Source organism: Magnusiomyces paraingens, assembly GCF_902498895.1.
Source record: "Magnusiomyces paraingens strain CBS 517.90 genome assembly, contig: contig4, whole genome shotgun sequence".
NCBI classification, from domain to species: Eukaryota; Fungi; Ascomycota; class Dipodascomycetes; order Dipodascales; family Dipodascaceae; genus Magnusiomyces; species Magnusiomyces paraingens.
Genome location: NW_022474070.1, coordinates 277752 through 299916, shown reverse-complemented (window position 1 = coordinate 299916; position 22165 = coordinate 277752). Strand labels below are relative to the sequence as shown.

General features: G+C 38.2%; 8 protein-coding genes across 8 annotated transcripts; 3 read left to right on the top strand and 5 right to left on the bottom strand.

Annotated features, from left to right (window-relative positions):
* Positions 1-1191: 1191 nt before the first annotated feature.
* SAPINGB_P004874 (uncharacterized protein) lies at positions 1192-2466 on the top strand (the record flags this gene model as incomplete). Its single annotated transcript, XM_031999589.1, has 1 exon — positions 1192-2466. The coding sequence occupies one exon, from the start codon at positions 1192-1194 to the stop codon at positions 2464-2466; it is 1275 nt and encodes a 424-aa protein (XP_031855480.1).
* A 4553-nt stretch (positions 2467-7019) lies between these two features.
* On the bottom strand, positions 7020-8465 carry SAPINGB_P004873 (uncharacterized protein; the record flags this gene model as incomplete). Its single annotated transcript, XM_031999588.1, has 1 exon — positions 7020-8465. The coding sequence occupies one exon, from the start codon at positions 8463-8465 to the stop codon at positions 7020-7022; it is 1446 nt and encodes a 481-aa protein (XP_031855479.1).
* A 677-nt stretch (positions 8466-9142) lies between these two features.
* SAPINGB_P004872 (uncharacterized protein) lies at positions 9143-10507 on the bottom strand (the record flags this gene model as incomplete). Its single annotated transcript, XM_031999587.1, has 1 exon — positions 9143-10507. The coding sequence occupies one exon, from the start codon at positions 10505-10507 to the stop codon at positions 9143-9145; it is 1365 nt and encodes a 454-aa protein (XP_031855478.1).
* Positions 10508-11452: 945 nt separating this feature from the next.
* On the bottom strand, positions 11453-13000 carry SAPINGB_P004871 (uncharacterized protein; the record flags this gene model as incomplete). The annotated part of the gene is made up of 1 exon (XM_031999586.1): positions 11453-13000. The coding sequence occupies one exon, from the start codon at positions 12998-13000 to the stop codon at positions 11453-11455; it is 1548 nt and encodes a 515-aa protein (XP_031855477.1).
* Positions 13001-14051: 1051 nt separating this feature from the next.
* SAPINGB_P004870 (uncharacterized protein) lies at positions 14052-15746 on the top strand (the record flags this gene model as incomplete). The annotated part of the gene is made up of 1 exon (XM_031999585.1): positions 14052-15746. One exon carries the CDS (start codon positions 14052-14054, stop codon positions 15744-15746), a length of 1695 nt encoding a protein of 564 aa, XP_031855476.1.
* Positions 15747-15809: 63 nt separating this feature from the next.
* SAPINGB_P004869 (uncharacterized protein) lies at positions 15810-16508 on the bottom strand (the record flags this gene model as incomplete). The annotated part of the gene is made up of 1 exon (XM_031999584.1): positions 15810-16508. The coding sequence occupies one exon, from the start codon at positions 16506-16508 to the stop codon at positions 15810-15812; it is 699 nt and encodes a 232-aa protein (XP_031855475.1).
* Positions 16509-17418: 910 nt separating this feature from the next.
* SAPINGB_P004868 (uncharacterized protein) lies at positions 17419-19799 on the top strand (the record flags this gene model as incomplete). Its single annotated transcript, XM_031999583.1, has 4 exons — positions 17419-17571; positions 17625-17676; positions 17732-17803; positions 17893-19799. 4 exons carry the CDS (start codon positions 17419-17421, stop codon positions 19797-19799), a joined length of 2184 nt encoding a protein of 727 aa, XP_031855474.1.
* A 62-nt stretch (positions 19800-19861) lies between these two features.
* Positions 19862-21934, bottom strand: SAPINGB_P004867 (uncharacterized protein; the record flags this gene model as incomplete). The annotated part of the gene is made up of 1 exon (XM_031999582.1): positions 19862-21934. The coding sequence occupies one exon, from the start codon at positions 21932-21934 to the stop codon at positions 19862-19864; it is 2073 nt and encodes a 690-aa protein (XP_031855473.1).
* Between the last annotated feature and the right edge of the window lie 231 nt (positions 21935-22165).

Below are 22165 nucleotides of genomic sequence, written 5' to 3'. Positions count from 1 at the left end.
TAGCTCATAATTTGGAATCAGGACTTATTGTCAAGCTATTGAAATGAAATAAAAAAAAAAAAGAGGGTGAAGTAAAATTGAAGGATTGTTTTTGTGAAAATATGGAACGTGTCTATATCTGATTTTCCATAAGCCCCCCGCACTAAACCTTATTGATTTTTATTTAGCTCCCCTAAACCTTGTTTGTATTTAGGTTTGACTGTTATATAAAAACAAAAATAGATTACTAAATAAACAATTTTAAAGTAATCTATTTAACAAATTTATTAGCAAGATAAATAAAAAGCAGTAAATGGACAAAATCAATGCAATGGAAGCAACCAAAAATTAAAAGAACTGAATCAATTTTTTTAAATAATTAGTTTAACTAAGTTAGCTAATTGTTCATTGTTAAACCCTAACCTGTTTCACAGTATTCTAATATACTTTAATTATTTATCAATGTTAATTCAATGAATTTTATAACTTATATATTGTTTATAAATGAACATCAATTGATATATTATACTCACTAAAAATTTTAACACGAGCAAAAATAATATCGTTGAAGCTGCTGATGATATATTCCTTTATTATAGTCCTTGAATCATAGCAAAAAAAAATAAAAAAAAATTAAATAAACAAACAAATTTTTAAAAACTTTTCACTCTTTTTCTTTTGCTAAAACTTGCAAAAATCACAAATCTTTTGAAGATCATTTCAAAATTTAAACCTAATATTAAGTTTAACCATTAATGGTTAAATCAAATCTACCTGCTTCCTTTTAAACTCATCATCCCACTATCCATCATCACTTGACGCTCAAGTTCTCTAGATTTATCCTTTCCCTCTCTCCCTTCTCAACTAAATACAAATTCAAGCTTAAATCTTTTTTTTGAATTTCCCTATTCCCCGTATTTTCACCTTAACCATTTCATATTTCAATTAAATAAAATCTTGCTGAAAAATCAATTTGAACAATCCCCTCTTACTTCTCTCTATTTCATCCTGAACTGTGTCCATCAAACTTTCCTCCCGTGCTACCCACCGATACAAACCTCGGTTAGAATCTCCCTCTATTTAATGTGGCTTTTCTCCACATAATTCTTTCTAGGAACAATAATTTATACACTCTATAAATACCCACCATAATCTCCCAACTACAGACTTTTCACCCATAAAATCCATCCATCCATCCATCTTTCCACCATCATGTCAACCATCTCGTCCACTGCTGTAGACAACATCAAACGCATTGTCGACGCCGCTGTCGCCAACCCTACAAAAGACCTCCCTGGCGCTTCCGTCGTCGTCGTCAACCGTCGCGGTGATCTCCTCATCGATTACGCCGCAGGCCTCCAGGGCCTCGAGCCTGGCGCTAACCCTCTCAAATCTAATGCGGTATACTGGCTAGCTTCTTGCACAAAACTCGCAGTTGCTGCACTGGCTCTTGTGGCCGTCGAAGAAGGCAAGATTTTTTTAGACGACTCCAAGCAGATAGAAAAACTGTGCCCAGAACTCCGCTCAATCCCTATTCTCGAAAGCATTGACAAGGAAACTGGAAAAATCGTGCTTGTGCCCAAAACAAAAAAAATTACCCTAAGAATGCTCCTCACACATACCGCTGGCTTCTCTTACACACACCTTAACCCCAAACTCGCCGCTTATGGTCGCATCTTTGGGATCAACGAAGGCACAGGCCTGGATTCAAGTGTTCTTATGCCCCTCATCAGTGAACCGGGTACTAGATTCTCATACGGCGTCGGTGTCGACTGGGCAGCTAACGCCATTACCCGCGCATACAACCGTACCCTCGACGACCTCATCCAGGAAAAGCTCTTTGTTCCCATCGGCATCAAAGACACAACTTTCATCCCTAATAAAGACATGAAGGATCGCACAGTCACTGTTTCTTTCCGCAAAAATGACGGAACCCTTGTCCCTACCCCACGCCTCAAGCATAGAGCTCAGGCTGAGGACCCCACCTACGCTGCCTCCGGATACCAATACGGTGGCTCTGGACTGTACACTACCCCACCTGAATTTTCCAAGCTCTTTGCAACACTCCTCAATGGTGGTGTCTCACCCTACACCAACACTCGCGTGCTCTCTCAAGCATCCGTCGACGAAATGTTTACCAACCAGATCCCCGATTGGCCTGATTTTGGCCGCCAGTACCCTATGACTTCTTGTATTCCAGCAGTCGCAAACTCGCTTCCTGAGATCTTCCATCAGCCAGGTAATCCTCCTCAAGGCTGGGGGCTCACTTTTTTCCTTAACCTTGTGCCCCTCTCTACTGGCCGCAGAGCCTATTCTGCTTACTGGTGCGGCATCTCAAACTTATACTACTGGATTGATCGCGAGGCAGGAATTGCAGCTTTTGTGTCTGCACAGATTTTACCTTTTTCAGATGAAAAAATGATTCGCTTTGTAGATAAAGTTGAAAGAGAGATCTACAAGGGACTCCAAGAAAAACCAAAATTGTAAATTATTTAAATAAAATTTTTTTTTAAATAAAAAAAAAAACAAAATTGTAGTGAATACTACAAAAAAGATAAAAAGCTTGCTCCGTGGGAGGATCGAACTCTCGACCTTCAGATAACACAACTATTAGTAATTATGAGACTGACGCTCTACCAACTGAGCCAACGAAGCTTTACTCTTGAAATGTAAAAGATCAACATGCGATCGATCGACCGGATAAACTAACATACAAGCGATCAACCGGATAAAAGAAACAAGCGGGGAAAGGGCTGGATGGTGTAAAGGACAACACGTTCGCTCGACAGCGGAAGATACTGGGTTCGATTCCCAGAATACCCCCTTTTCCTGAGGATGTGTACGGGAGTATACACCTAGACTGAAAACCATAGGCTACCCTGGTTACAGGAATGCCGACTCTTCCGTACAGTCTAAATAGCTTGCAGGTGATTGCGGGCCGTATCTCTGACGGAAGAGATTAAGAAATACATGGGCGTCCGTGAAGATAAGTGGAAATGGGTTGGGAAGGTTTTGGGACCGACAGACTGGTTCTCCCTGTTCCTCGTAAGCTGGCATCAGGGCCCATCTTCCGGGCTACCGGAGACGCACAGAACAGAAACCACCCGTACTAAAAAGGTACAAATGAAAACCGGCAAGTCACATAAGTCAGACAATAAAAGGATAGCGCAGATGCTGATGTTATATAGTTCTATAACCCTTGAATAAAAACAAACAAACAACAAACAAACAAAAGAAACAAGCAATAGGGGAAAGGGCTGGATGGTGTAAAGGACAACACGTTCGCTCGAAAGCGGAAGATACTGGGTTCGATTCCCAGAATACCCCCTTTTCCTGAGGATGTGTACGGGAGTATACACCTAGACTGAAAACCATAGGCTACCCTGGTTACAGGAATGCCGACTCTTCCGTACAGTCTAAATAGCCTGCAGGTGATTGCGGGCCGTATCTCTGACGGAAGAGATTAAGAAATACATGGGCGTCCGTGAAGATAAGTGGAAATGGGTTGGGAAGGTTTTGGGACCGACAGACTGGTTCTCCCTGTTCCTCGTAAGCTGGCATCAGGGCCCATCTTCCGGGCTACCGGAGACGCACAGAACAGAAACCACCAGTACTAAAAAGGTACAAATGAAAAACCGGCAAGTCACATAGTCAGACAATAAAAGGATAGCGCAGATGCTGATGTTATATAGTTCTATAACCCTTGAATAAAAACAAACAAACAAACAAGAAACAAGCAATCAAGCGATCGAGATAAATAACTATAAACACTTTAAAGAACAAATATGCAATCGATCGAGATAATAATTATCGATAAATATTTGAGGATAAATACATTAATTTAGATTAAAGATTAAGAAGCGATTAAGAAGGAATTATTAAAGAGAATCGCTTGAATATATATAGTCTTATATTTCCATAAGTTTTATCGGTATCTAAAAAGATATTTACATCAATACAATAAGTTTTATATTAAACTATTAGCTTGGTTCTTTCTTTGGACAATCCGACTTTACTCTCATACGATAACTCCATTACATGAAAATTCAAACTATTATCTGACCTAAGGTATCAAGTTGAATTAACTAAAAAACGTTGAATATATAAGACTGGGGGCGATTTCACTTTTCAGATTTTGTAGAAACAAACATTTGAACTTAATTTTAGGTTGTTCCGACTCCATATCATAAAGTTGGTAGAAGAAAAAAAATGGATAATGTTTGTTTGCTTAAACAAATAACAAATTTTGATTTTTTTGTTTGAACAAATAATAGAAATAAAATTTTGTTTTATTCAAGAGCCATAAAAGTATACATCAGTAGCATTACCATTATTCTTATAATTGCCTATATATTCACCCTTAAAGGTGGCAAATTTGTCTGTGTGCCTTTTAAACTGGTATCATCTTCAATGCTACACAAACTGGAGCTTGTATATCAAGAATAAAGAATAAAAATAAGAATAAGAAATTGTAAATGAAAATGAAAATGAAAAAAAAATTGGAAAATGATTCCTGCGATCAATAGTGAATAGTCTAATATATTTGTTTTTTTTAATCAAAAAAATAAAAAAAGTTCCAGTAGTCATGAAATATAAGAGGGAACATTATTCCTTGGTAATTAGTTTGTTCCACATGATTTCTTTAAATATACATTTGAAATTAATAACAAGCTTGTTATTCTTAAGATCTTTGGAATAAACAATATGAATCAGGTATGGTATAGTTAAAATTCTATACTATTATCAAAAATTAAAGTCAAGTCCTTAACGTTAACTAAAAAAAAAAAAAGAAACTATTTTCAATTTCAAAAAACATCATTCTAGATGACTATGTCGCTTAAAATAAATAACCAAAAAATTTCACTCCGTAACTGTCGTCTGTATACGAAGCATTGAATGAAATTTCTATTTTTTGAATTTTCACATACTATAGTTCAAACTTTTTTTTGGTGGTGTATTCGGTGGTGTACTACTTACTGTTGGTGAAAATTCACCATAAAATGACAGACTTCTTTAGAGGAACATAAACATCTGTTGTACCGACTTTTTTTAGAGGAACATGAAAATACACCTGTGATAACACTACTTGGTAGAAGCCAGACACTTGATTATAATCAATATACTAATTAGTATGTTTCTGGCTCTGTTGATGTCTCTGTCAACAGAGACACCACACAAATCACAATGGAAGTAGATACGATTACTCAGAGACAGACTAACTTTTATTGTTATGCAATTGGTGCATGTCTTGCTAGTGTACATCATCTCCAAACTTACTTTTCTCCATTTAGTGTGTAACACACTTAAACTTAATGTTTCCTCCAAATTCACAATTCCACGACAACCAACAACTTTTTCAAAACAGAAAAAAAAATAAAAAAAATACCAAAAATACCAAAAATTTATCAACAGGATTTAAAAAAATATCGTCACGAACAGGATTCGAACCTGCGCAGGTAAAACCCAATGCCTAAACTGCTAGTGTATAGCAGGGCATCGCCTTAACCACTCGGCCATCGTAACTTGATTTTTTGACCATTTTTGACAATTTAAGCTCGGCGAAAAACTCCCGTATTTGGTATTTGTTAATTTTTAGTCTAAAACTATTTCTTTTTAAATGAAATACGTATATATTATATCTTTTAATGATTTAAAATATAATTTCTAATGTTAAATTAACATATTATTGAAATAATGAAAAAAAATGAGTTAGTACAGTAGAAGTAACAATGATAGTGATTGATACCGATCTTGCAAATTTTTACAACCCGTATTAAAATATACAACAAATTTCAATCTCCATTTTTTTATTTTTACAATTTCAATAAAATTAAGACTCTGAGTTTATATGTAAAATATTTTTTTTCAAATTGTGTCGATGTGGTTGTCTTACTCTTGCCATATTTGGTTCCAACTGTGTAATTTCCTAAAAATTAATTTACCGTATTACTTAAAAAACAAACAAAATCCAATTAATGGAGCACCAACATTGGTAATTTTTTTTTATTGTTTGCACCAATCACCATTTTCTAATAAAGTTGGAAGTTTCATCAGTAAGTGGTGAATACGGTTCGTTATCGAAACCTTGACATGCATTATCTATTAAAAGCTAAACAGAGGCACTTGATTTCAATGCTTCACAACCTTAAATCAAAATGTTTAATTAAGAAATAACCAATGCCTTGCAAGTAGGAGTGAGTGATTTGCAATACTAGATTACATTCAAAGTCACCATTTTCAATTTAACTGGGACAGTCAATGTGGAATAAAGCTACTAAGCAGCTTCAATATTTGCTTGGACTTAAGGTTTACAAAATGCCTATGACATTAAATCATCAGGCAGGTTCAAACGGCTAGAAATAGACTAAAAAAATGGAGTAAAATAGATGAGCAATGGACAAAGTAATCACATTTCATAACTTAGTTATTCCTACAGGCGTAGAAGAACACTTTTAATCTGTGTTAGATATCTGACTTCAGAGTTTTCCAAAGGCTCTACCCATCAGATAAAACCAGTTTGTAAGGCTTTTGAAGTTACAATTTTAGTTCTGTATCTTCTTTGGGGCTTTGTGTTTTCCTTGTTAGGATTAGAGCCATGTACTCAAGTTGGTTTTAAATTTTTGATAGGTTCATTGATACATTGTTTAGTTGCTGGTTTAAACCAACAATCAAGATAATGCAGAGTTGAACAAGAGACACGGTAGCAGAATTGGTATTCTACTTTTACATTTGATCCCTTTGTGATTGTGCAAAACTTTAAACATGAGAAGCTTCTTTTTTTTTTTTTTTTTTTAAAATATATCAGTTTGAGAGCGACTTATATAGATAAGGAAAATAAACGGCTACTAAGGAAATCCCAATTTTTTTTTAAAACCTTCTTCTTAAAATAAAAAATTCCTAAATAAATAAAATGCAAACACATAAATTGAATAAAAAAACACCAATGTCTCTCTAAATGCAAAAATAAAAAAATAGAATAAAATAGAATAAAATAAAAGATTGTATTATTTTAATCTTGGTAGTTGTAGCAAACACACCAATCAAATCCAAAGGGCAAGAAGTGCCATGAGAGCAGCGCCAGTGCACATGCAGCCATAGGCAAAAAGAACCTTACCGGTACTGGCGTGCTGGACTTCCTCATTATGCATAAATTCACTGCCAATGAGTTCCACGAGTCCCACATAAAGTAGAATACCCGCAGAAATGGAATCAAAAACACCGTTAATCACCAGGGCATGATAACTTCCTGGTGGATACGAGTTACGCACTCCCAATCCGATCGCAATAGCAATCGGTGTTGTAAGCCCAAATGCAACGCAGAGTGCCCACGGTAGCCACCACTTTTTATGGGGCCAAGGTGCAAGTGCAATTCTTGTACCGAGACCAAGACCTTCAAACAACTGGTGGAACACAAGAACAATGTACAGCGAAGTGAACTCATTCCCGGAAACCGCAAGAGAAAGACCGATAAAAATCGAGTGGAAAAGAATGCCAAACTCAAGAATGAAGATCGAGCCTAACTGCATTGCCAACCCGCGCTCTTTGGCTCGTTCTTGTGCAGCATCTTGTTCTGGTGAAATAGCCACTGCAGAGTTAGGGCTGGCGTTATTAGCTATCTCGACGACTCCTCCAGAGAGATTGCTGGTAGTTGATAAAGACCGAGAGGAGTAATCACAGGGAAATATTTCTTCGTTGTGGTCGTCTTTGCAGTTGCTAAGTGAGGAATTCAGTATCCGATCATCCACAGGGAAATGCCGGCCATTATTGTTATTTCGAAAATCTGAGTGTGTATGGATGTGACCTTCCTGGCCTTCCAAATCTACAATATGCTGATGATGATGATGCTCTGGATGATTGTGTGCATGGTCATCTTCTGGTAATGGATGGGTATGGTTACTAAAATCCTGATTTTGATTTTGATCATGATGGTGTTCAAACCCAGAGTCTCCGTGGGAATGAGTAATGCCTCTTTTTTCTAGATACCTTCGCGAAAGTAGCTCAACGAGAAAAGTTGCAAACAGCGAAACCAAAGCAATACCGTATGCATAAGGGTAAATCAGCCATGATGGACCCAAGCATGGGTTAGAAAGAGCGATGCTTCCTGGCTGTAGGAGGTGGATCAGTGCTGTGGCTACAATAACGCCCGATCCAAAGTACTTTGCCACAAAGAAGAAGATTGGATGAATATTGACATGCCTAGAGTTGGAAGAGATGACTGGGAATAGAGCACCGAATGAGCCTGCAACGAGAATCACAAATATCGAGGAAATACGCAGACTCATATGGCCATTAAAGTCATTGCCGATTTGACATTTTAAAGCCGCGGCGGAGGCGGTATCTGTAGTATTTGTACTGGTTTCTTGGGCTATATCGGCCAGTGCGCTTGAGATGGCAGCCGATAACAGATCAGAGCTGTGAGCGATAGAGTCTGGCTGATGAAGGACGAGAAAGTTTTGTAAAACTTGTGAAAGAGCTGTTTGATCCATTGTTGTTGATGATGATGGTAAGTAATTAGCAAACAAAAGGGTAATAATGGCCGCGCAATCTAGAGGTATATGTATATAACAATATGACCTTCAAGGTTCTCTTTTTTTTGTTGTAGCAAAAATGTCTCTTCCAGAACGCGGTATAAATAGGTTTTAGTATTATTGAGGCTTCCTAAGAAGCAGCCATACTCACAGAAAATGCTGAAGTGGCGATATGAAAATTCGTGAGAACCGTGGAGGTTTTTAATATTTTTGATATTTAATATTTTTGATATTTAATATTTAATATTTACTATATTTTTTTTCTAAAAATTTTTTTTTATATTAAATAATTATAATTATTAAAAAAAAAAAAAAAAAAAAAAAAAAAGGGCTGCTAAACGCGCATTTTTATTCTCACGGGATCCGGCGCTGATGGCGAAAAGGGACCTTGGAGATGACACATGGTTAATCAAACAAAATGAGAACCTTGGAAGTGCATCTAATTAACGGCCCAAAACCACCAAAATTCCAAACAACTCATCATCGCTCTAAACAAACTCAGCCACCTGATTTATTTTTATAATTATAATTATAATTATAATTATATCAATCAGTGAAATAAACTAGCTTGTTTCAAGAAATAAAATAAAAGAAATGAAAAGTAAAGTAAATAAAAGAAATTATTATTATCATCATTACTCTACAACTCGTACAAGCTCTGGCTTTGACTGATTCTGCAACATATAACTTTCTAGCTCAACATCGTTCTGGCTGTCTCCCTCAATCGGCCCATCCCCAACTTTCCTGGGCATGTCTGGAATGTAAAACCGCAAATCCACTCGCCCAGCCAAGTAAATTATGTTTATGATACACTCAAACGCTCCAGTAAATACATACATAGGCCAACTGAGGTACATCCAACTACCAGTAGGCACGCCGTTAAACCCACCGCGCGCAGTTCGAGGAAACGTAGAAGCCGCCCGCAGAGATGCCCCAATGCACAGCAAAACTGAGGTCACAACAACTATCCAAATGTTAGTTGACATGCGCGGACCGTGCCCTGAAGAGCCTTGGTACCCACTCCCAAACGTATGTGTTGACAACCCGCCAGCAGGTGCCTTGCGAGTAGCAATCACTCTCACTGCCCGCGACTCGGACTCCCCACGCGTGTACCTCACCTGCGAACCTTTAGCAGGATAGAAAAACAAGTCTGCTGAACGTACCCATCCAGCGGAAAATGTTTGCAGTGGTGTGTTCATCCCGTTACGGCGACTGCCAAACCTTCCACAAACTAAACCCAGTCTCCCTTCAATATGTCCTGGCTTGATCACATAACCAAGCACAATCAGCCCAACTCCCATCATAGTGTATAGAGCCGTGGCAACAGCTCCTGCACTACCAAGCCGCTGGCAAACCGTGTAACGATGGCGCGTCATAAAGTTGGCAAACGGCAGCCCTTCTCCTGAAAGACCCATGATGAACATTCCAATTATCGCCATATTGACAAAAAAAACAGCACCATTAAAAACTATATTTTTGTTGAACTCAGGATGGCGCCATGTAAATATTCTCAAGCCAAATAACATGTTGGTCACACAAATAAAAATCCCAGGCCCAAAAATAAGTCCACTTGAGGTCATCCCCAAGTCAATATTAGTTGGATTTTTACTCCAATTGACGCGCAAACCAAAAGCAATGGCCCGCAAAAGAGAGTAAATAATAAGCCCTAATGTTGGGAAAAAAATATGACCGCGCATGCAGTTTCGCGTAAATATGAAAATATAAGACGCTGTGAAAATCGAAAAGGCAACCACAAAAAAAACACTCGGACCAATATCAGAATTGGCTGAATAGTCTCCCCATTGGCCTGGTAACTCTGCACCAACCAAGTTGAGGATATCATTTATGACATTGGAACCAGTGCCAAACAAAAGTGAAGCTGTTGGATCGCTTGCATAACTGTTGAGGTTTTTGACAATTTCTGAAAGCCCTGTTCCAGGAACTTTCCCTTGTGGAGTGACTAATGAAAGAATACCACCGCTGTTTCCAAGTCCAAGCATCTTTTCTTCTTTAACAATATGAAAATAATAAATGATGTGATTTTTTTTCTTTGTTTTTGACAAATTCACGAAGTATTTATATTGTGCTTGCATTAATATTCAAATTAAACAATACATTTTGTTTCATAATTTATGCTCTTATTCGTCATTTTTTCATCATTGATTAATATATATATATATATATTTCCTCGATGTAAACGGTCGCAGATATGTATGAGAATCCTGTTTTTAATTTACCCCTCTTTCTTTTCTCCAATTCTTGGTACGTATCATCTGAAATTAAAAACTTTCAAAAGATGCATCTTAATGATTAACCCCTTCTTTTTTTAAGTTATTGTTTATTTTATGCAATTTATTTTGAGAATTAATAAGCACTTTTCCTTTTTACTTAACGTTTTAAAAATTGTCATATAAAAATCATTTGGATTTTCAGCGTACCTTGTATATGGCGCCATATAATTTATTATCTAATCCAAGACGACATGATACCAATGTCATTTATATATATGCTTGGTTTTTTGGGTATATGTGAGAACTAATTTTAAGAATGGGATGTGGTAGAATTAGGTGAATAGAGTGGGGAAATAAAGTATGTCCAGAGTTTAACTATTCATGGAAAAAAGTTTTTGCAATGACATATATAGATGAAGAAATTTCACGAATTCCTCTTCATCTCATATAAAGGCGTTAAAACTTATTTTAAGAGATAAATTGAGTTTTTAAGTAAATTCACAGTTAAATAGTTTTTGTTAAAATATACGGCTCTGATTGTTTTGGCGATTATTAAATTTGTCGTTTTTAGTAATTGACACCATTTAAAAATTTCATTAATAGTTTTTATTTTTATTTTTATTTTCAAATTATAAGTTTAGGAATGCTATTGCTCCATTATCATATATTTTTTTTTACATCTAGATGAGATCTCATAATTATGAAAAAATAATCTCATCTTCTCACAACCTGAAACCCAGAAAAGATGGAGCGTTTGTTCCACGGATTTCCATGACCTCCAGGACCTCCAGGACCGCCAGGACCGCTGGAACCGCCAGGACCATTAGGGCCTCCAGGACCACCGGGACCATGAGGTTCATTACCATATCCACCACCAGGACCACCAGGACCACCAGGACCACCAGGACCATGAGGTTCATTACCATGTCCACCACCGGGGCCACCAGGGCCTCCGGGACCATGAGGTTCATTACCACGACTACCGCCGGGACCTCCAGGACTATCAGGACCGTTGGAACCGCTGTATCCAGGACCGTATGGACTGGGTCCACCCTGTATTTCAGCATCACCCAGACTGCGTCTCTTTAATGATGGAGGACGAACAGACGAAGCAAGAACATTGGACTGTCCACCAGCAATGCACTCAGCCATAGCATTCATGTGGTTGCTAATAGTATTTTCAATTTGTGCAACGCTACTAGGATCTAAATTTGGTCGTGGAACATTGCATCCAATCATGTCGTTAATCTGAACGATAGAATCACTAATCCAGTCCCAGATCTGTCTCTTTTGAACAAGTTCGAGTGAATTTTCAGTAGTTCCTTTGGGAATAGTAACCAAGGATTTACCACCAGTAATGCATTGAGTCATTGCTTGCATGTGCTGTGCAATTGTGTCTCCAAGCTGGTCAATGTTATCAGATGCAAGGTTTGGACGAGGAACTTGACAGCCTATCATATCATTTACTTGCATAATGGAATCAGAAATCACATCCCACAATTGACGTCGCTCAAGTACTGGAAGTGAGTTTTTTTCATTATCGTCAATTGAAACATAACTACCAGGAACAGCCACATTAGACTGGCCTCCAGAAATGCATTGAGCCATAGCTTCCATGTGCTTGGCAACTGTTTCCTCAACTGAAGCAAAATCACCAGGGTCAATGTTTGGTCTTGGAACATTGCACCCAATCATCTGGTTTATTTGAACAATGGAATCTGCAATCATATCCCAAAGTTGACGCTTTTCAAGTTGAAGACGAACATTAGATTGTCCACCAGCTATGCATTGAGCCATAGCTTCCATATGATTGTTGATGGTTTCTTCCAGCAGACCAATATCTCCAGGGTTAAGATTTGGGCGTGGGACATTGCAACCAATCATTTCATTAATTTGAACAATTGAATCAGCAATGGCATCCCAGAATTGGCGTTTGTCAAGAGAGTTATCTCTATTGCTAGCGACATAACTTGAAGGAAGGGCAACAAGAGATTGACCATTAGAAATACATTGAATCATGGCTTCCAGGTGCTTAGTAACGGTTTCTTCCAGCATACCAATATCTCCGGGGTTAAGATTTGGTCTTGGAACATTGCATCCAATCATTTGGTTAATTTGTACAATTGCATCAGAAATCAAGCCCCCAAATTGACGTTTTTCAAGATCAAGACTAGTATCAAGGGGAGCAGAATAGGCGAAACTAGAAAGTGTCAATGCTGACACAAACCAGGTACTGAATAGTGACATATTTTTTTTAATCATCGTTATTGCGATAGAGAAAGAAAAAGCATTAAAAAAAGATGGATTTAAAGGTATTTATAAAAAAAATCATATTGAAAAACATTTTTTGGTGTTAATTATTATACAAATCAAACTTTCAAGCATGCGAACTATTTTCCCCTTATACCATGGATGTTATTTTATCTTTTGTGCAACTATTATTACCATTTTGGGAAATTGATAAACTTGCATAAAAAGGGGATCGAAATTAGCCCAAGGCTTTAAAACCGTTTAAACAGGTAAGCATTCATATATTGTTATCAATTTGAACTTATTTACACGGAAAATTTTTATTTAAGTTCATTCTTAAGAACTCACCACGATAGCCAAGCTGATAAAAAGGCCAAATACAGGTTAAGTTTAAGGTTAGTCAAATTTCATTTCATGTTCTTTACAATTGCCTAAATAAACATATGGCTTTTATTCGCTAATTTAATCATAATGATTACCGAAATAGTAAACGCCATCGCTTAAAAATGGAACGGAAAAAATACGAAAAAAGCTTATTGATATCTTTTATCCGAAGGTGCTAAAAATCATTTTTTAAATAAACTGCTAGACATGCAATTAAGTGAAAAACATTGCATGATTTCCATTAAAAACAATTAATTGAAAAGGCGGGCACAAATCAATATCTTAAATAAAAGCCCTCTTTCAAATCATTTCATATAAAATATATTGCTATAACCAACATAAATACATTAAAATAAAATATATTTTGTGTATATATACGCATTAAAAGTTTCTATTTACAATCTTAAAGAAGAGCAGACTTTAAAGACGTTTGGTGCAATCAAACTATTTATTGTATACTCGATTTAGGAAATTTTATGGAGTAAATCAAAAACTGGTTACCCTGCTTCGCAATCATAACGTATTAGCCGCACACACAGCGGATATTTTTAATGGATAGGATTGTCATATATGACAAGAATATATATTCTTAACCCCGACACAGCCCACATCTTTGTCTAAAATAACAATTAGGCTAACTTTCACTTACCTTTTTTTACAAAACTTTTAGACAAATATAATGCTCATTATAGTTTCAGGAAATAAATGCTCTGGCAAGTCTGAAGTTGCTAATTACTTGATGATCAATGACTATACGTTGTTGGAACTTGCTCGTCAGTGGCCCCTGCGCACTCCTTCTATCCCACACACTCTACCGGGTTACAACTTTGATGCGACAGGCCCTACTGAGGAAGAAACCGATGGATTGATTCATGTTGGAAACGAAAACCAATCATCTACTCCTCGAGTCAACTCTGATGAAGAGGCTACTAAAATGTCTAAAAAATACTTGAATCTTCTTTCTAAAAATATTCGCAAACAAGGACTTAAGGACAAAGGAATAGAGTTTGAAAAAGTCAAAAGAGAAGATACACTTGTCAATGATTTTGATTCGACTTTAGAAAAATGCACACCCCCAAGAAAAAAAACGATCCGAGAGATGATGGACGAGTTTTCTGAAGACGAGGAGGGAGAGTCGATATCCCAACATCACGAAGAATCTGAAGAAGATGGTGAATCCGATTCTGAAGAGCCCAAAACAATTTCCGCCAAAAGTTCTAGCGATAATTTGAAACCAACTCAAAGCATCACGGATCTTATTTACGAAATGACTACCTCAGCAACAGACCATTCTATGCACACCAAAAATGTACATCCATACGTCTACACCCCAGAATTGGCAAGTGCAGCACAACCTCAGCTGCTACACGTACCCCAGCCACCCCCTCCCTTCACAGCATATAAAACAGCGGATGGTACAAACAAAATTATTTTTGACTCTATTGATACTCTTATTACTTACATCGTTAAGAATTGGAGAGATGATTTTGTATTTATTCTTGAGCCGGGCCCTAATGCATATACCCAGCTCTTGCAATTCGAAGCCATACCATACTCGCTCCATGTAACTGTGGAAGCACCTATAATAACTCGTTGGAAGCGTTTCTTGGGGAAGGTATATGATTTTTCGTTCCCACCAGCAGCTACTAGTACTTCCAGACTAGAGGATCACTTGTCTAAAACCCTAATTTTCAATGGCCAATCAACTAAACCCGAGTCTGAAGTTTCACCTCCAGTCCTTTTAGAGCGCTTCGTTACGGATTCTGATAAAATCATGTACGACATATCAGATGGATTCAAACCACTTGCAGCAGTAGTGGATCGAGCAAAGTTAACAATTGTCAATAACACCGACACAATCAACTCATTACAAATGAAGTTGAGCAGACTCAATCTTAAAAATACTGAGCGGTTGCGGCCTTCATGGGATCTTTATTTTATGCGCCTGGCTGGTCTTGCAGCATTGAGATCTAATTGTATGAAGCGCCGAGTGGGGTGTGTTATAGTGCGTGAGAACAGGGTTATTGCAACTGGATACAATGGCACTCCCCGTGGATTACCTAACTGCAACGAAGGTGGCTGTACTCGGTGTAATGGGGGTGGGGTATCTGGGTCAAATCTTGATAGTTGCTTGTGTCTCCACGCTGAAGAGAATGCTTTGTTAGAAGCCGGGCGGGATCGTGTTGGATCAACGTCTGTAATTTACTGCAACACAGCACCTTGTCTTACATGTTCTATCAAGATTGTTCAAAGTGGTATCAAAGAAGTTGTTTATGAACAAGCCTACAGTGGTCAAAATTCCGAAAATATTTTCCAACAAGCAAATGTAGTCATCCGCCAGTTTGTTCCTCCCAACGATAATGTGGTCATTTGAACTATTAAATGTCTTTATCAATTAATATAATGTTATTATAATAGTAGTCATTTATTCATTAATTTAGGTCTGCTTGAAAATATAAGGACCAGGCTTCTGAGCAACATCAAAATCCATAGAGCCCTCCTCAATGATGTTATCAGCCTCGTCATAAATCTTGCAAGAAACTTTGTCACCAGGAACAATTGGGCCAACACCCTTAGGAGTTCCGGTAAGAATAATGTCACCGGCCTCGAGGGTCATGATGGAAGAAACAGTCTCAAGAATTTCAGGAATCTTAAACATCATAAGGCTGGTCTTGTCCTTTTGTTGGGTCACACCATTAACATCAAGCTGGAGGGTAACATTGTGGGGGTCAGAAATCTTCTCCTTGGGAATAAATTCAGAAAGAGGAAGGAATGTGTCAAAGCCCTTAGCAATGGACCAAGGAAGACCTTTCTTTTTGGCCTCGTTTTGAACGTTACGAGCTGTCAGATCAATGGCCAAAGCGTAACCAGCGAGTGCATCAAGGTAGGAATTGGAGCCACCAAACTGAGCATTTTTAAGAGGCTTTCCAAGGACAAGAGCAAGTTCAACCTCGTAATGAACGGTAGTGCCTTGGGGGATAAGAATGGGCTCTTTAGCAACAGAAGGAAGGATGGCCGAAGGAGGCTTAAGGAAAAAGAAGGGCTGAGAAGGAGGAGCATTTCCAAGTTCCTTAATATGGTCAACGTAGTTGCGGCCAATGCACATGACCTTTCTGGTGTTTTTAGCAAAAGACATTTTTGATAGTTATGAAGTTGATGAGAGAAGAAAAAGAAAAAAAAACTGAGAAAATATTAAGAGAAAAGTGATGTTTGAATAGATTTGTAAGCTCTGTATGGTTGGGGATAATTTCTGGTGGTAGTTGCATTGGTTGGTTACTCGGTTAGGGTTGGGTGAAGCCGCGCGGGTATGGGTGTCCGTCAACTGGCGGCAAATGTTTGAGTCACACCGAAAGTTTATATCATTGAAAAAAAAAATTGAAATAAGTATTATACATTCAAAAAAGTAAAATGTAAAGAAATGTAAGCTTCAATGAAAGACTTGAAATGAAGTGATATTAACTTTTCTAAATAAGAAAAACATGGAAGGAATCCTAAATATTTAGTAAAATGTCTTTTCTAAATGTTCAAAAAGTCGGAACAATAAAACCATTGAAAGAAGTTATGAAAAAAACAACTAAAGTTAACATAAAAAATTAAAAGCATTTTTAAAGTTAAAAAAACAAAATTTACTTTTAAAGGCTTTTTAAATCATTTCAGTAGCTCTTTTTTTCTTCGATAACAATATTTATTGTTAATGTTGAAAAATCATCTTCAACAATATAAAAAGCCGTGCAAACCTCTGGGAAATTCAAAAAAAAAAAAAAAAAATAAAAGTAAATGTTTTACATAATAATCACGTGATACGTGACAATCCCGTGGAGGAGTGTTCTTGTATGATTTCTTCCACATTGCCAAACTTCTTCTTCCTTTTCTTTTTATAAAGACTGATGCAGTTAAAACTATATATATATATATATATATTTTTTTTTTTTTTTTTTTTTTTGAAGAGAATAAGATAAGCATATCGTTTCTAAAATATAAAGGTCACTTAGTTTGAATCTTTATTATTGGACTTAATCATTTTAACTTCCTATCAACTGCCATCAATGTCTTTCCCTAAAGCCGCTTTGGACGGTTTGGTGGAAAGTTCCACACTCGCTCCTGATCCTTACTCCAAGCCTAGCGTTTATTATGGACCTCAAAACGACCCCTCCAAACTGGCTACTCATGGAAATAAGAAATCAAGAGCATACTCAATTGTATGTTTTTCTCATCATTGGTTCTTTATTTTTACATTCTAACTTTATCTAAGTCCACTGCAAAAATATCTGAAATCCCAATGTTGAAACGCCGTGGATCACAAGGTATGCTAAATTTATAATCGCCCAAAACTACCACTATAATACTGACTTTTTTTAGATGAAATCACCAAGCCTCGGCAGTTTCTTATTAATGTCGACGAAACTCTTAAAAATCTTCTTGATTCCGAAGGTATGCTACTTGAACCAATATTTTGACACAAAGAGATGTTTTTCTCCTCTGGTTTGGGTAACACGTCACAAGACTAACACTTTGTTTAGACACTGACAACAACTTCCAAATTACAATCGACGATGAAGGACCTAAGGTTTTAAGTGTCGGTACAGTCAATTCGCTTGGATATAATAAAGCAGAGATTCGTGGCACATATATGCTTTCCAATTTACTTCAGGAGCTTACCATGGCACAAAAAATGGGCCGTCATCAAATCATTCTCGACGAGGCTCGCCTTAACGAGAATCCCGTGGCCCGACTCTCTCGTCTCATTCAATATCAATTTTGGGACTCCTTGACCCGCAGAATCGACAAGGATATGATTGATATTATTGCAGTTGATCCTAAAAATCGAGGCCCAGATTCTCGACCACGTATCTATGTTCCCTATTCCGAAAAAGAGCAGTACGAGTATTACACCAAAATTTCAAAAGAAAGACCTGATCTCAAGCTCGACGTTGTCTATCTCCCTGAAAAAATCACGCCAGAGTGGGTTAAAAATATCAATGAAACTCCTGGACTTTTGGCTCTTGACATGGAAAAATCAACAGATCAAGATGGAAACGTCTCTCTAAAGGGAGTTCCCTATGTTGTTCCAGGTGGTCGATTTAATGAATTTTACGGATGGGACTCGTACATGATTGCGCTGGGTTTGCTGGTCAATGACCGCGTAGATTTGGCTATGGGTATGGTCAAAAACTTCGTTTACGAGATTAAGCATTACGGCAAAATTTTAAATGCAAATCGATCTTATTATTTATGTCGGTCTCAACCTCCATTCTTGACAGACATGGCTTTGAGAGTTTACAAACAAATTAAAGGAACTCCTGGTGCCAAGGATTTTTTAAAAAATGCCATGTATGCTGCCATAAAAGAGTACAACACGGTATGGACCTCTGAGCCAAGATTGGATCCTATCACGGGACTTTCAAGGTACCGCCCAGACGGTTTGGGTATCCCTCCTGAAACAGAATCTTCTCACTTTGAGCATTTGTTGTTACCTTACACCAAAAAGTACAATCTTTCATTCAAAGAGTTTACCGAAAAGTATAATGACGGGATCATCAAAGAGCCTGACCTTGATATTTACTTTTTGCATGATCGTGCTGTCCGCGAGTCTGGCCACGACACCTCTTATCGTTTAGAAGGACGGTGCGCTGATATGGCAACAATTGATCTAAATTCGCTTCTCTATAAATACGAGTCAGACATAGGTGCTACTATTCGGGATGAGTTTAGCGACCAATTAGAAATGCCCGATGGTACTATTGAAAGCTCTGCTAAGTGGGAGTCTTTTAAAAACAAGAGGAAGAATGCTTGTGACAAGTACTTATGGAATGAACAACGAGGCATATATTTTGATTATGATACTCGGTTAAAACAACAGTCCGACTACGAGTCATGTACTACCTTTTGGGCGCTATATGCAGGTCTTGCTACACCAGAACAAGCAGCGAGCCTTGTCAAAAATGCAATTCCTCTTTTTGAAGAACCAGGTGGTTTAGTTGCAGGAACCCGAAAGTCGCGCGGCGAAGTAGGTATTGACCGGCCTAATCGCCAGTGGGACTACCCCTACGGGTGGGCCCCACAACAAATATTGGCCTGGATTGGTTTGCTAAGATACGGCTACAACAAGGAAGCCCTTCGTCTGATTTACAAGTGGCTTTACATGATGACTAAAGCGTTTGTTGATTTCAACGGAACAGTGGTCGAAAAGTACGATGTCACACATTCCTCTCACCCTCATCTTGTCGATGCAGAGTATGGCAATCAAGGGGGTGATTTTAAAGGTGTTGCCACTGAAGGCTTTGGATGGGTTAATGCATCCTACGTTCTAGGTCTCAGTCTGATTAACAGTAAGGCAAATAGAGCGCTGGGTACGCTAACTACGCCAGAAATTTTTATCAAATCGGAAGAAGACGAAGAAAAAGAAAAAGAAAAAGACTTGGAATAGATTTGTAAATTTGCTTAAAAAATTTTTTTTCCTGCTTTCATATCATACATTCTATTTGTTTTTTAAAATTTTTTGGAACTCGAATCAAGACGTCCAACATTATGATGAAGTTCAGCAACGCGGTTACCAAGACCCATGAAGAAAAGATATTCCTCTTGTAACGCTGCGATAATGTTTTGAACATTACGGAAACCCTCCGATGCTTCCTGCTGGATGCTTTCAATTCCATTCTCAGCCTCTTGAATAATGGCTGCGTATTCCTGCAACCGCAACATAAATTCTTCAAGCTTACGCTCAAAATATGGCACTAAAGCATCACCACTAGCGCTGCTAGCTGTTCCAACAGTACCGCTAGAAATGTTATTAGAAGATGATCCGGAACCCACGTTTCTTGCAGGACCATTGGCCCCCATCACACTTCCTCCATACACAGAAGCCCGCAAACTGCTGACCCCTCCACCAAGTTGTGCAGCAGCGGCAGCAGCGGCAGCAGCGGCAGCAGCAGCTCCTGATGATGAAGATGGAATTCGCAAATGGCCAAAGAGATTGAAGCATGTGTCCGAATCTTGGGCTGCACCATCTGATTCGGCACGCAGCCGGGAAAGAACAGTTTCATCGTATTTGAGAGCCTCAATTGTTGTTGTTAATTTGCGAGAAACAAGCTCACAGTCTTGAGGGACAGACATTACCTTAGTTTCTAACCCCTCATGGCGAGCCTTGAGATCCTCTGCTGCTTGGCCTTCAGACCGAATATACATCTCCATTGCCAGTAATTCGCGTTGTGCTTGCTCTGGAAGATCGCTCGTTCGTGTCGAGCTGGTAATCTGTGAAAGAGGCGTGAAGTTGGGATTAGCTGTATTTGTTGCAGCTGCATTGTTGTTGGTATTATTGAGAATAGACGTGCCGCCCAAACCACCAAAGGTTGGAGCAGTAGTAGCTGTAGCTGTGCTTCCTCCAAATTTAAAGCCAGTGGAAGCACTAGTTGTGCTAGAACCAAAAAGGCCGCCACCAGTAGTATTTGTGTTTGTAGCACCAGTTGTGCTGGCTCCAAAAAGGCCACCGGAAGCTGGCGCAATTGTAGATGTGTTGTTGGTATTACCAAAAAGACCACCAGCCGTTGCTGCTGGCTTTGCACCAAACAAAGAAGTCCCTGTTGAAGTATTAGTAGCGTTATTGCTTCCAAACAAGGTACTTCCTGTTGAACTAGCAGTAGTTGAAGAGGCATTGGCGTTTCCAAAAAGTGTATTGGTGGTTCCAGAATTTGATGTATTGGTATTGTTAGAACCAAAAAGACCACCACCAGTCGCAGGCTTACTCCCAAAAAGACCACCGGTCGATGGTGCAGCCGTATTGTTTGTGTTGTTAATATTTCCAAATAATGATCCGCCAGTAGAGGTAGTATTTGTGTTGTTTGTACCAAATCCCAATCCAAACCCTGTTGATGTCGTAGTGTTATTATTGTTATTATTGGCACCAAATCCACTTCCAAAAGTTGAGGTAGTGTTATTATTTGTAGAAGACCCAAATCCACCAAACGTAGAACCCGTATTAGTATTTGCATTATTATTAATATTATTAGCACCAAATAACGAGTTGGTATTATTGTTTGATCCAAATGCTGAGCCCGTATTGGTATTTGATCCAAATGCTGAACCAGTGTTGTTATTTGAACCAAAGGCTGAAGTTGTATTGTTGTTAGAACCAAATGCCGAAGTGTTATTATTCAATCCAAATCCTGAAGTTGTATTGTTCGAAGAGCCAAAGGCTGAGCCTGTATTATTTGTGCCAAAGGTTGAACCAGGGTTATTGGAAGCACCAAAGGCTGAGCCAGTGTTATTAGAGCCAAAAGATGAGCCAGTGTTGGTATTGGTATTAGCACCAAATCCAGCACCTGTGTTACTTGCCCCAAATCCACCAGTGCTTCCACCAAAAAGACCGCCTCCAGAAGTATTTGTGTTACTGTTGTTATTGTTATTGCCGAATGAACCAAAAGCGTTGCCGCCGCTAGTCGAAGCTCCAAATGCAGGTTTGGGTGCATTGTTTCCAAATAGCGAAGAACCGGTAGATTGGGTGGGAGGGTTGTTATTACCAAACCCACCAAATGAAAAACCAGTACCACCTGTATTAAATGCCATTATAAATTAAGAGGCAATAATGCTAAAGAATTGACAAAAATAACCTTGAAAAGGTTTGTTTTGATTTTGGTGGGAGTTGAAAAAAATAAAAAAAAAATGTCAGAAAAACAAAAAAATGTCAAAGAAAAAATTCGCTTGCGTATATTTCAGCACTAAGAAACTTAACGTCTGAGTTCGTTGTTTTTTAGTTTGCCATCCACCCTAAAGTACTCACTTATCCTTTCGCGCGTC